This window comes from Oenanthe melanoleuca, chromosome 5 (genome assembly GCF_029582105.1).
Source record: "Oenanthe melanoleuca isolate GR-GAL-2019-014 chromosome 5, OMel1.0, whole genome shotgun sequence".
NCBI lineage: Eukaryota > Metazoa > Chordata > Aves > Passeriformes > Muscicapidae > Oenanthe > Oenanthe melanoleuca.
The window spans coordinates 17,718,682-17,733,008 of record NC_079339.1 but is presented as its reverse complement, the minus strand read 5'-3'; the positions used below and the strand labels follow the sequence as shown (position 1 = coordinate 17,733,008).

The window sequence follows — 14,327 nt, the reverse complement described above, 5'->3', positions numbered from 1 at the left end:
TCCCAGCAGCTGTTTAAGCAATGATCAGTGACATTGGGTTCCTCTCGAATACTTAGACTACACATTCTGGATCTGCTAACCTTGGCTTAAGTCTGGGACTATTTTTAGAAGCTTGAATAAAGAGCAGTCATCCAGTGGAGTGCTTCACGCTTCCCATTTTAGACATTGCATCCTTAGCCTGAACGTAATCACCAGCTGAGCTGTTCAAGGTCAACTCATATTTCAGTCACTGCACTCTTCCATTCCACCTTTTTCTGATGTCTCACCAGACATGTTCCAGGAGTCAGTGTCCTTCAAGTGACTGCAAAAGGTCAATTCCCTACTCACCCATCTTTGGAGAGGTGATGCCGGAAGAAGTCATTGGCTGCCAGTTTGATAGCCTTTTCTGGTGTCACTAGAGTCAGGTTCACTGCAGCCCCTGGGCAAGGAAAAGAGAAAAAGGCCATTGGGTAATGAGAATAAAGGAAATGTTAACGGGATCTTTCAGGAATGTGTTCTAACTTCTGCACAAAACCAAAGACAGATGAAGGAGAGCTTGCAGTGCACCAAAGGGATTTAGAAATACAAAACACCACTGAAAATTAACAGTGTTTCTGCCTCCCAACACCTTGGGTTTGTGAAAACATCCCCAGATGTGTTTCTACTTCATTTGCCATGTGTTTTGTAATTTCCTCAGCTTTACTACTACCTCCCACCATGTATACATGCATCCTTGTAACTCATCCAAGGATGCATTCCTACGAATTCAGAAGAATGCAGATCAAACTTTCAGAAAAGGAGTACAAGATAGTTTAACAACCAGTCCCAAATCCTTTGCAAATATTTTGTGATGCTGAGATATCCATGCCCTGCCTTGGCATCCATTGGCATCCCTTCCCTGCTTCCTCCTCAAAAAACACCAGAGCAGCTTGATTACCAAACAGCTCAGAAAAGACAGAGCCATTGAAAGACCTGGAGGCTGGCTGAAGTCACCTGGCTCATCTGCACAGAACCAGCTCTAGAACAGTCCTTAGAGCAAAGTGGCTTCCCCTGTGAATCACCACTGGGTGTCACCCCCAGAACAGCCACCGCTGAAGTGGCTTTTTGCCCACCACAAAGAAATTCCCCTCTCAGCTCCATGGCAAGGCTTGCTGGGGGACTTGGGGAGTAAACAAGCCTTGGCTCCCTGCATCCCCCACCCGCTGGAGTGCCCCTTTGTCAGGAGCAACAAATAGAAAATCCCTGTATTGTGCCTGTCACAATGAAAGGCCTGAATGACCTGGCTGGCTGCTGTGGGTCATGAACACTGGTATTAGTGTAACATTAGTGCAGCACAGTGGCTGGGAGCAGCTTTTGAACTGCCTGGGGGAAATGGGGTGAGGGAAGGGCCAGTCCCTTCCCAGCAGAGTGAGGTTTGCACCATTAGATTAACACTCCAGAACATTCTCCTCCATTTAAAACCTAGGCTCAAAAAATCCTCCAGTGGATAGCCTCAAGCTCTGCCTACCTGCACTGAAATGTATTGAGCTCCAAGCCCTCCAAAGGAGCTACACCTCAGACTTGTTAATGGCCTAGATCATCTTTGTAAGAACAAACACAAACACAGGCATTTGTGTTTGTCTTTGAGATTTAAACAATTTATCCCAAAGATTCATATTCCAAAGAGAACCAGCCAGAGAAACCTGTACCCCCACTAGGCTCCAAAGACATGGTGGGGTTTATTTTCAAAACCTTTGAACCCAAGTTGACAGGAGGGGTAAACACACGCAGAGAAAGTCAGCTCAGTCCTTTACTCCTCGGAATGGACTCTCCTCTCTTCAAAAATTGGAGGACATATATTAGGGGGACCTTCCTCAGATTAGGAAGCAAAGTCACAGTGGGACTTCTGGGACTACTACAACAGGAAGTGGGACACAGGAATCCTTGGCCTTACATTCTCTACTCAGAAGATACACCTCCACCATTCAGAAAATTGCAGCAAGAAGAAACAGCTGCTCAGGGCTGGGCAGTCCAACACTTTTTTCCACCTTTCAACTCCCATGTTCAGATTTTGCAGAAAATACAGAGCAATGCTGCCTCATAACAAGCCAAAGCAGTGCATTCATTCCACACTGGCCACACTATCCAACAAATCATCTTTTACAGTAAACAAATCAACTAGCAGGGAGTAGGGCAGGTCTCTCACACCTCTGGTTCTTTGCAAACTTTTAAGGGCACCAGTGACTGTGCTGCTTCAGTTTGATATTCTTCTTACATATCATGTCCACTCTGCCATGGCTCTTGCACACAAAGAGAAGCCACACAGAAATTACCTTCACACTCCACATCCACCTTCTAATGCCAATCACATCAGGATCTACAAGGCAAATCTACACAGCCTAATTGTAAGTGGAAGTGGCTACCCAAAAAGTGTTTCCTCAAATGCCAAGTTGAAGACAACTTCAATGACACTCCCAATGGCTGTGAAGTGAAACACCTGTTCACCGACATGCAGCATGAATAACCCTTTCCTTGGAAAAAAAAGAAGAGAAACAAAATAGCATAAACTCTTAACTCCCCTGAAAAGGGTTCACAGAAAGAAAACAAACAAACTCCAAACTATCAAGCAAGAAAAGTACAAAAGAAGTACACTTCCACATGCTGACCTTCAGGAACCAAGAGGCTTTCATGGAAGTTTCTCTTCAATTGCAAATAAAGCAGAGGGTAAAAAAAGTTAATGAACCTGGGTTTTCTCCTACATCTTTGATATTTTCAGTAAAGCTGCTTAGCAGAGAATGGATAATCCCTGCCCTGAATAATCCATAACAGCTTCAATTTACTGGAGGAGGAGAAATTAGATACTCCAGCTGCTGGCTGTATGCTTTTCACAGCATCTTCTTCTTTTGGTAAAGTCTCCTCAATTCTGCCCACACCAATGAGTACTTCTCTAACTAAAGGCAACCTTGGCCTACAGGCAATGCTACATGTACCACAAACAAAGACAGACAAACAGAATGGAAAAATAAAACACAATCATTAAAAAACAAAGCATTTCAAAAAGAAGTAAGCACTACAAAGAACAAAAATCAACCAGGGTCAAAACCAGTTGTTTGCCAACTAAACTTGTAGGCACCCTCTTCTCACCAAGCCCTGGTTTTTTTATGAAAACCCATTTCTCACAGAAGCCCTTATACATCACCAGTAACTCACATAACAGGGGGATTGAGTCATCCCCAGTGTGGCAATGGGAGGCATTATTAGCAGAGGCCAGGGAGGGCTGCCACACTACTGCAGCTGAAGTGCTACCCTCCAAATGTCACCAACAGCAAAGGGCACTTCCTCAGCCTGATCTGCGCCTTTGGCTCCTGCCAGCTTGGCTAAACACTTGGTCTGCAAACAGCACTGGGATTGCTCAGAACATGTGCTGGGATCTTTATGTGGCTTTTGGCTGGACTGCAGTAGGAAGCTGAGAGAGCATCTCTACAAGGTCCCCTATTACTGATGCCCATGGGAATGAGGAGTCCACAGGCTCCATGGATTCATCCACTTGGCATCATGTTTTAAGGCTGCACACCATCAATTCCTTGAGCTCAGACAGGGCGAGACAGCACCATCCAGCTTCGAGGCACTGCTGTTATACAATGTTATGAGAAAAAACACAAGGGAACTCCTCTTCTTCCTGCTCCAAACAAATCCCTGTAACTTTTGGTGAAGAATTTGAGAGAAATGTTGGGATTGCCTTATAAATCACACACTTTGCTATAGGCTACTCATACAAAGCAAATAATGTTTGCCCACACAAACACCTTAAGAGGTGATTTGCAGAAAAGCATCCTACAAGCACAAGTCACTATCCTGTCTGCACTGAGGAGATTTGATTTACACATTAAGGAGCCCTGAAGTCACACAGCAGGAATGGCTGTGCCCAAACAGACCCTTCCTGTCCTCTGACAGAGACCAAAGGATCTGCAGGGACAACTGACGTGCTTGTGACTCCTCCATGGGGAGCAGCAGCTGTTACTTTAGCACATTAACATATAATCCTCCCAATTTCAGCTTAAAGCCTGCAAATAAGATCTTGTGAGTCATTCAGCAAACTCTGCTGGGGAACTAGGACAGCTGGAGGGAGCAGGAACCAATCCCACCACCTGATTTCCACCTTTCTCTGCAAGGCTCAGACATTTCTTTACCTTCTTTCCAGAAAAGTACTCACACAATCTTCATGGACCTTGGATGACCCAGAGAGGGAGGGAAGGGCTGTTCATGTCAGCTCACAAAACTGAGGCACAGAGACCAGGATTTGCACCCTGGCCATGCTGGAGTATCTATAATTTTCTGTAAGGAGCTGGAGTTATTAAAAAAAGGCCTCACCAACCCAGCTTCCTATTGAATAGTCAGAAGTAATTTCAAGCAACTATCAGCACCCTGAACAGAGTTAGGGACATGTACCAGGCTGACCAGACTTGGGAAAAGTTGGGAAAAGAAAGAAGTATGCAAAACCCTCAGCACCCTTCTGCTTGGGGCTGACAAGCAGCCTGGAGATCCACATCCTCTCTACCACTCTATGCCTTAAAGGACTAAGCTGTCTATTCCAAAAGTCCTGATTCTCACAAAAACTCCTACTGTGTTCCAACAGTCTCTCCTGTAAGTTTCCCCCAAGAGCTTCTTCCCTCTGCCTCCCACCAAGCAGCCTGCCATGGCACATTTACAGCCAAAGTTAACACAAACTCGAATTCCTGGCCAGGAACACAGAAGCAGCCAGCTTCTAGAAAAAATCAAAGGGGAACACGTCACTGCTAGCATCAAAGATGGAGCTTGCCAGGGTTCCTCGAGGTTATTTGTCTTGGTGCCTGCTCCCAGGAAAGCTGATGCAAAGCAGCCAATCCATCCCTGCCATCCACCACACTCCCCTGAAACGCCCACCAGGAAGTTGGGCAAGAGACGCTGCTTGAACATCCAGTGCTGCTCCCAGGCTGGCCAGCCACAATGCCTGTGTTTCCTTAGGAGCAGGGAAGAAGCAGCAAGAGACACTGCACATGCCAAGAGCAAGGCGCCAGCATCTCTGGACTTCCATTTGAAAACAAAGAGCAAGGACTCAATCATAGTAGCATAACTTTAATCAGGCTTTATCAGTGACTGAGTGCCACCAAGAATGCTGTTTGAGCAGCCCAGATAAAAACTGCATATGCAAGCAAGTGACTATCAGGACACAAAATGAACCAGACCTCAGTGTCAATGAAATCAGTTGGACTGTGCTGCAAGTCAAGGAGGTATTCCACATTTTCCTCTGCTACAAGTAATGCCAGAATGTGGCCTGCTGGCCTCCTCTCCTCAAAATTTTAAAAAACTTACAGGGATTTTGTGTTTAAACTAGAAAAGGTACAATGTCAGCTGAAGAACTCACTGCTGTAACAGACAGCCTGAGCCAAGGGATTTCTAGCAGGTCAGCACACAACAACTGAACAGCTGAAGCTTCACCCTGAGCCAACCTCTGATTTTCTTAACATCCCAAGGGAGTTTTTTTGGAGGGCAGGTTATTTTCAATTTTTTTTTTTTTAATTGCACCTTATCTTAATGCTTGAACAAGGCACTTGGGCATGCCTGAGACAGCAGGCCTGACCCTGCTGATGGAGGGATTTGACATAAATTCAGTCATTAACCACAGAACTTTAAGAGCTGATTTGCTACTGCCCCTCTGCCCATGCCCAAGGTGGGAAACATAACATACAGTCCTGAAACAAAATTCAGCAGCTTCACTTAAACTGCAGTAAAGATGAACTTCACTAAGTGGTAAGGTTTAACACCAAAACAGTCATGAGGAGAACTCAAGTCCTCAGTGGCAGATATCTGAATAGACACCTGCATGGAGGAGTTTTTTTTTAGAAACAGCTGCACTGTTCAACCTCCTAGGATATTGCCAGGTTATTGCTTTATATGCCAGAGAACAGAACTTTTCCTCCTACTTATGCACCAGTGCCTCCAACGCAAAAGCTGTGCTGTGCCTGAGTCAGCTGTACTTACCTCTGTACATGCCAAAGTAGCCTTCCGACCGAATTGTTTTAATGAGGCAGTCAGACCTGCAAACAGAACAGAGGGAGATGAACCACAGGACTTCAAAGGTGGGTGAGTGCAGAGAAAAACAAAGCAAATTTCTTGGAGTGATTTTCCATTTACATTCTCTCAGCAAAACCCTCAGCTGAGATGGGAATGTGTCAGCCTCTGAATGTGCCGTTGTTGAGGTCTGAGTCCAATTTCAACCCCTAACTCACAGGAGCTTTGAAACCCCAGGCTCACCCTGCACACTCTGTCTGCTTTCCAGAAACATAACAGGGAAAAGTGTCATGCAAGGGCTGTTTATGCAGGGTCCAATGTGGCAAATGCACATGAGATGCTCTAACAAGCAGATCCTTGTGTATGCATTTTTAAATCCAGGTCTGGAAGGGAAATAAGGGGGGCAAAACCGCCCCCCATGCTAACTTGTTTGACTTACTCAGTGAAATTTGACACAAGGCACACAAGCACTAGATGACCTGAACACTCAGTCATCTGTGGCCTCCCACGCAGATTAAAGCACGCACTTTTAACACATCAAGTCCCACAGCAGGCAGCAAGCACTCAGGCTCTTGCCCTGAGGAGAGCACGGCAGGGTACTGTGCTCCAAGGGGAAACTGTCACCTTCCTCATTGCAAACACATTTACTACAAATGGGAAAACCCTGCAGAGCACTGGAATGGCTCAAAGGCTTTTGAAGGCACAGGCACACACACCTAACAAATCCAAAGTCACAGTTCAGGAAGGCTGCACAGACTCCCTGGCAGAGTCTCCCTCTCTGGACCATAGCTGCATGAAGCTGGGATGCTGCCTTTATAGCCTTTGGGAAGAGACAGGTACTTGCTGTAGCCACAGAGGGAGAGGTGCACATGCATGTATGTGTACATGATTTAAGGAATAAAAGGCTCTTTAAAGCAGTAATAAGAGAAGTGTGGCTGATGCAAACACAAATACATTCTTAAGAGATTTGGCAACACAAGGAGTAAACTTCTTCCCAGCTCTGCAGTAGTGCTGAGGTGGAGGAGAAGGAAATACAGAGCTTCCTTGAGGGCTTTATGGCCCTGCCTAGGTCAAGGCTGTTTTAAAGTTATTTGTGAACAGCCCATCCTGCATTACTGCCAGTGATGGCAATGAGTTTCCCCTCTGCTGGGACTCCCTGAATCCTTTGGCATTTCATCATTCCAGCCCAGCCCTTGCAACTTGCACATACTCATCTCCTTCTCCAAGCAGCCCCTCCAACACATCTCAAAGTTTCAGAAATCTTGGTGCACCTTTCTCCTATCCCTCACACTGCAGTGCTGGAGGGAATACATTTTCCCTGAGCCAGTGATGCTGCTTTGAACAAGCCACAGCAGTGAGAGGAGTGAGAAGAGCTGCTCCCACCATATTCACACAGCCCTGCTGCAACAGGATAGAGCTTGCATGTCACTTAAAGCCCCTCAAGCTGCAACAAAATAAGATGCAGCCAAGGCCACATCCAGCTTCCTTCTCTCCCTGGAAAAAGGGAGCCAACAGCCAATTAAAATTATATATAATATACCTGGGGCTACACAGACCAAAAGCCAAGCTACCTCCAGCTGTCAGAAGTCCTCCAGTACCTTTGTCTTTTCAAGTGAAAGCTTCCCCTGATGCCAAAATCTCTTGAGCCAAGCACAGGTAAGGCTATCCTAAAGTAAGAGATCCAACATTTTTAAGGAACTTGCTGCCTTCCTGGGTGTTCAGCAGACACCAAGTAATTGGTGTAATGAGGAAATCTAGTTTTGATGGGCATATAGCATTTCCAGAAAAATAAGCCCCTGTAGCAGGGGAAACTTTCTTACAAAAGCTCAGCCCTTGCCATTCTTAGAAGCAGCCAGTTCAAATATACAGGGTAAATCTTACATATTCCTTAACAGCTCCTCATCTCACAGCAATTCCTGGCTACAGAGCTGACTTACACTTCACTGCAGGAGGTTAAAAGCCTCTCTCCTACTGAGCTCCCTTCCAGGCATGAGACATCCTGGCAGGCAGCCCCAAGGGGTGCCTACAAGTTCTTCAACCTGCCCAAATCCTTGCTGCTGTCACATGTCAGGTTAGGAGGATAAGTGATCCTCAGGGAGATTAAGCCATCTACAGCAGGAGCAGGACAAAACAAAAGGAGATGCAAAGCAAGGTGGGTGGCCACAGGCCACATCCTGCCAACAGGCCAGGGCACACTGACAGTGCAGGGAGCAAAGAGCACAGGAACTGTCAAGGGAAGCACCAGAGCTTACAGCCTAAGCTCATGTCATCAGCTAGAGCAAGGAGGCACACAGATTAAAGCCATCAGCACAGAGAGCATTTCCTTCCATTTCCCCCTCTGCCTCAAATTCTCCTGAGCAGGTAAGAGGAAAAGATGGTGTGGAGGAGCAGGGATCAGGTTACACTAGTTTGAAACAAAGTGGTAGGAGGACAGGACATACCTCATCAGTCCCAGTCCCTTCTTCCCCTCAATACCACCAATTCTTTTGGAAAACTAAGGCCTGTCTCTGGTTCCCAGGATAAAGCATCATGTGCTGAGTGTGGTACACATTCCCACAGCAAATATGCAGCCCTAAGCACTCAACACGAACTCCAAGTGAATTGGAAGGCTGGATACACTCAGGCCTTCTTTTCTTACAGGTGCAGTATCTGGGGTTTTTTGGACACAGGGCAGCCAGTCTAACTACAGCATGTGTCAGCCTGTGATCCTTTAAAAGGTCCACATGCAATGATCTAGGCTGGGAAGGAGCAACTGCTTCCTCTTTTTAAAACTGACACAGCAAAGGAAGGATCTCCAATATCAGAGCAATGGAAACAGAACTGAGGCAGAAATTCCCTCAGGCACTGACAAGCTCAGCAGACTCCCTGTGTTCAGGATCAGCTGATTAGGATTCCTTGTGTTTTGGTTCTGAGCTCAGGCAGCAGTGAACAGGTTGCTCCCAAGCAAGGGATGCAAACAGATGTACCCACTGCAGAGGACTCCTCTGCTCAGCTCAGCAGCCTCAAGAGCTGCTCTATTTGCTTTATCTGCTCCAGCACAGCTTGGCTCCAGACTGTCCCCTGGCTTTCCTGAGGACAGCCCAGTTCCTAGAGATGCTGAGCTCACTTGAAAGAGGTAACAAAGTGGAAGGACTCCCCGTGGAAAGCCCTGAGGGATGGTGCCCGTGTGGGCAGTACTCACAGGCTGCTGTACATGCGTTGACCATTCTGCTGGTTCTGCAGGCGAGTTTTTGCCAGGTCAATAGGAAATACACAGGTGACCCCGATCAGTCCAGCTATCCCTCCATTGATCAGCTTGGCAGGTAAACTGTAAGGGCATGAGATAGAGAGAAACAGATGTCTTAGTGTCTTAGCACTGGGTAATACCAGGGAAGGGAAAGAGGAAAGAGCTGAGCTCTTTTGCGTGACCAGAGATAATCCATCACACTGTGAGACAAGGCTGTCCTCCCCAGCACAAAGGAAGCTCTTCCACAAAGCAAAGCTTGGTTCCTACTGTGTATATGAGGAAGCAGAGAAAGCAGCACATACCATCACCAGGACAAAACACTGATGAGGGGAGTAGAGCCAAACACCTAACCCACACATTACTACACACATTACTACACCCCAACTACACACACTACATTACAGGAGCAGTAAAAAAGTCCTGTTGCCCAAGACCTGGGGATTTCTGTTGTCCCTAGAGGAGAAAAGACTGAGTGCTGGACCATCTACCATGTGGGCAGCCTTCAGCAGGTTTACTGACAAATACTTTCCTGCACCACAATTGGACCCGCAGCTAATGAGAGGTTCGTGACACATCAGCTGCTACCATCATGTGGGAATGGGCCCAGCAGAAGCACCCAGCTGGCAGCCACGGAGCAGATGGCCACAGCCACGGGAAACTGCTTCCAGAGCCACTGCCCAGGGCCAGGGGAACACACACAAAGCAGGAGCCTGGGAAACCACCAGGCTGGCAGCCCACACGGCCGCAGATGCAGAGACGTGAGCTCATACCTCTGGGGGAAATCAAAACCTGGCTCGCTGCATGTGCATCTGAAGCACGGGGCTTTTTCCACTCCCCTCTGTGCTCCCAGAGAGTTCTTACAAGTGGCACTGAATGTAAGCCACATCAGCTAAACATGGGTTCCCAGCAAATTCAATTAAGAAAAATGTCCTGCACTTACATGCTCAATAAACCACTGCAGACAGAGACAAAGAAAGCCTGTTTGAGTCAGCTCCCTCCAGTAAAGCACAGGATACGGCTCCCTGAACACAGGATGTGTCAGATATTACCCTGGTGGCTGACAGCAGTCCTAGACTGCAGCTGGGTGAGTGTGCAAGGCCTATCCTCCCACTGAGGGAATCAGCACACTGCCTTCCATGATGGTGACTTGATGCTCTGGATGGGGGGACAGACTACATTATCCTCTGGAAACAGCAGTGCTGAGGCTGGCTGAGGCATGGTGGGGTGAAGCTCTGCAAACCTTCCCCCCAACAGCCCTCCAGGGCACTCTGCATCAAAGGGAAAATGCAGAAAGGATCAATAAGCAACCAGCCATGCTTGAGGGAAAGGCAGGATATCGAAACTCAAGGTTTCAACTTGAAGGGTCCCTGAGGGAAGCAGACAAATGAGGGATGGAAAAAATATAAAAGACTTTGTCCATAAGTCCTAAGCATGGTCTTGACACCTCAGGACTGACATACTGACACACCTTGACACCTCTGCTGTCCTGCACCTAAAGCTCCTTCCTCCTCAACACCTGCCAATACAACACATACACAGCTCCAGGGCTGGCACAGCTGGAAGGAGAGGTGCCAAGGACAGGCAGACAGATCTGAGCTCAGCGTACAGCTCCGAACTAGACAGTGCTAGACTAGACTGAGATTAAATCAGCACAGGCCCAAATCAGTGCACAAGCTCAGTGCAGAGCCAGGCTTTTAGACCTCATCACCTCGACTGTTGCCTCGGGGATCTTTGTGCCACAGTCTGAGAATGGAATAGATTTGCCTGCAAATTTCTACACTCAACTTGTTCTCAGGACATGGGAAAATTTCAAACAGTAAGCTTCACTTCACCGTGCTCTTCTTATTTAACCCACAGTCACACTGAAGGAGGAAGTTAGAGACCAAATAAAAGTGTGCCAAGATGGCAACACCACAGAGAAGGAAGGTGTTTGAAGACAGGATCACCTCAGCCTCCCAAAATTCAGCTCTGAAGTCACTGTTGGCAGGTCACAGACTGTGAGACACAACCAGTGCCCTCTTCCAGCCTCAGCATTGTCATCACTTCTCTAAGTGTCCCTGAAACACCTGGGACTGGCCAACACTTGCCTTTCTCAACCTGTTCCAACAGTGAAATCATCACAGGGTTTATATCAGGTGGGACTGATACACAGACACAAAAGTCCTGCCTGCTGCTACTGTAAGTGCAAGAGATTTCCCAATTTCAGCCCAGACCCCAGCAGTAAATGGGAATGGTCTGACGTGCCTGGGCAAGCCAAAAATTTAAGGCTGCAGACAGCCTCTTCCTCTGCCTGTGGGGGAGAAAGCCTTGCTCAATACTCCCATCACACCCGAATCTAAGCATCCAGATTTCCCCTTGAAAACTACAGGGGAAAACCAGTACAGATGGACTATGGAGCAATATCAGCAAGACATCAAGATTAAGTTCCACAGGTACTGTTGCAGAAATGCAATGAATCTCACCTTGCAGCAAAGCACTGCTGTTGATTTTAGTCTTTTGCTATCAATTTTGTTCTACTAAGGAGTGACAGAAATAAATCTCCTTGGCTTGGCTGCCAGTGACCACTGCAGACATGTGGTCCCATCGACTGGAGAGATGACCAGAGCAGGAGAGGTGAGGGATTTGAGGCACAGAGAGGAACATGAGACAAAGACCGTTGCACTTGAATCAAAAACTTTTTCCCCTGTGGCTGAGTCATCCCACTTCACATGTCAGTGCTTTCTGCTCACTCAAGGGATAAGAATCCTCCATGCCTGGTCTCTCTGTCCTATTTAGCTTCTGCACAGCTACTGCCTCTCACTACCTACGTGTGCAGGGCTTAGTGAAATGGGGACAATGCAGGCTAGCATGCAAATTAAGCCATTTGCTCAGTTTAATACAAGAAGGAATACAAATGCATCCCAGTTCTCCTCTTCTAGTGTTCCTCCTCAGTTCTTTTAAGTAGTCCTTGTTGCCAGCAAGCTCCTGCTCACACTGCCAAGAGCACACTGGAGGAGCCAGGCCACATCTTGTAGGACATGCCTCTTCTTGTAGGATGTGTCTCTTCTTTCTTCAAAATACCAAGCTTCAAACAGTTACAGACGTCTGATCATTTTGCTCTGCTGAGATTATCAGGAACATAGACCTGCCAGGCTCCACGGAGGTGAATCTCAGCATGCCCTTCATGGATGTGTTGGAAGAGTTTCAAGTGCTTTCCAAATTGGGTAGTGGATGATGGCCAAATCTAGGCACACAAACACTCCACAATGCTGTATTTTTATCAGCACAGTTCAGGACTGTTTACATTTGCAGAAGACAGGCGTACAGGAAGATATCCTAATCATGACAAAAGCCAAGAAGGGGCAGCTCTCTTGCCTGCAGCATTGAGACACTGCCAAGTCCTGTCCCTCTGTCATCATGTTTCCTTTACCCACTCACCCCACCTGTCCTGAGCTGGTAACCTGGAAAAGTAGATGTTAGAAAAGCAACATGAAAAATCCCACAGGAGTCCCACAGCATGCAGGAGTCACTTAGCTGTGGCAACTTCAAAAGCAGCAAAAAGTTAAACCCACATGGAGGACTGTGCAGATCCACCTGACACAGCTCTTAGGAAGGAATAGGTAGAACTGTGTCCTTCCAGGAAATGAATCCCAGCTCATTTCCAGAGAAGACTCAAATCCAGCCTTTACCAGAACCAATACTCTTAAGCTTCCACCATGCACACTGTCATTAATCATTGTTGGTACTTCATGTTCCTGCTATCACTCAAGCCTTGACTGTAGAGTAAGGGCACAAGGCAGTATGGACTTTGTCATTACAAGTACTGCATCCCGGGCAAGGACCTGGCTTTGCTCCCTTGATGCCAGCAGCTGAAGTCAGCAGGTCAGGATGACCTTTGAAAGAAGAAACAAAAAGGAATGGACTCATGCAGGGTAGAAAGAAAAGGCAATGAGAAAAAATAACTGAAGAAAGCAGAGATGTGACAACATGGCAGAGACAGAAAATAAGAGAAGGTTCAAAAAAAGCAGGTGAGAAAGGAACAGAGAAAGAATCAAAACTGTTTAAAGCCAGAAGAGACGATCAGGTGATTTCCTCCAATCTCCTGGATTCAAAATGAAAAAGTCTAAAAGATTTTAAAATAAAAACTTAAAGCACAATTTAAAAACAAAAATTTAAAAGTTACCTGATCTGTTTATCAGCCATTTAATTCAAAATTGATCTTGTTAAGAAATGAATCTGTTCCTTCAACTCGTTCTTTTCCAGTCGCTTCTTTCTCACTTCAGTTTCTTCCTGGGAAAGGACAGAAAGACACCAAGAAAACAAAGTTGAGACACACACTTCTTAAAGCTCAGGGGCTACTTGGCAGGCAGGCTGTGCAGTTAGGACAGCTGGGGGACAAGTGACTTAAGGGAGCACCTGATCTCCTCAAAGAGGAGACTGAGCTCCAGAGGGAGTCTTATAAATGTATGTGTGTAAATATAAATATACAAGGGCATATGGAAGGAAGAGTTGCCAGGGTCATCAGGTTCTAGCAGCATGCGAGCAAGGACAGCAGCCAGACAGGGCAAAAGCTCTGCCCAGCAGCCAGGACAGCCGTGTCTGTCACTTCTCTTAAACTTCAGAGAGCAATTCACACCATAGCATGTGCATCCCCAAGCCACTGCAGGTCCACCCAGCAAGCCCAAGATAGTAAAGTGTCATCACAAGACTTTCAGCACTTCCCTTCACACACATGCTGTGTCCAAAGGACAGCCTTCAAAAAACTGCTCTTTCAGAGGTTACTATCCTTCCCCTATTTCCAAGCTTAAACAGTTTGACAGTCCATGTTCAGTCTTGTGCCAAAACTGTCTTTTCAGCAATGCCTCTCCCTCCCCAAGCTACTGATGCCACTTTGCCCTTTGGACTATTCCTCTCAGCTCAGTGTCAGACTGCAGGAACCAGTTCTCTCTAAGACTCTTCATTGTTACTGTTTAATGAGAGCTGTTAAAAAAACACCACACAAAGAAATCTGAACACCAGAGAAAATTTCAGAAGTGGCCACAACTTTCAGCTTTCTGAAGATGTCTTCATCTCCTGACCTCCAGCCTGGGAATCAGATGCCCTATGTTTTCTG

The 14,327-nt window shown here is 46.7% G+C and overlaps 1 protein-coding gene across 9 annotated transcripts in view; it reads right to left on the bottom strand.

The window, feature by feature from the left end:
- SLC25A22 (solute carrier family 25 member 22) overlaps positions 1-14,327 on the bottom strand; it is a 50,698-nt gene that overhangs the window by 14,348 nt on the left and 22,023 nt on the right. For all 9 annotated transcript variants that reach the window (XM_056492490.1, XM_056492489.1, XM_056492491.1 and 6 more), the window contains 4 exons: positions 13,398-13,504; positions 9,191-9,316; positions 5,980-6,035; positions 328-418 (listed from right to left, as the gene is read on the bottom strand). In XM_056492490.1, coding sequence (XP_056348465.1) covers positions 328-418; positions 5,980-6,035; positions 9,191-9,316; positions 13,398-13,417 — 293 coding nt within the window. In that variant the 5' untranslated portion in view covers positions 13,418-13,504. The remainder of the gene's footprint in view (positions 1-327; positions 419-5,979; positions 6,036-9,190; positions 9,317-13,397; positions 13,505-14,327) is intronic.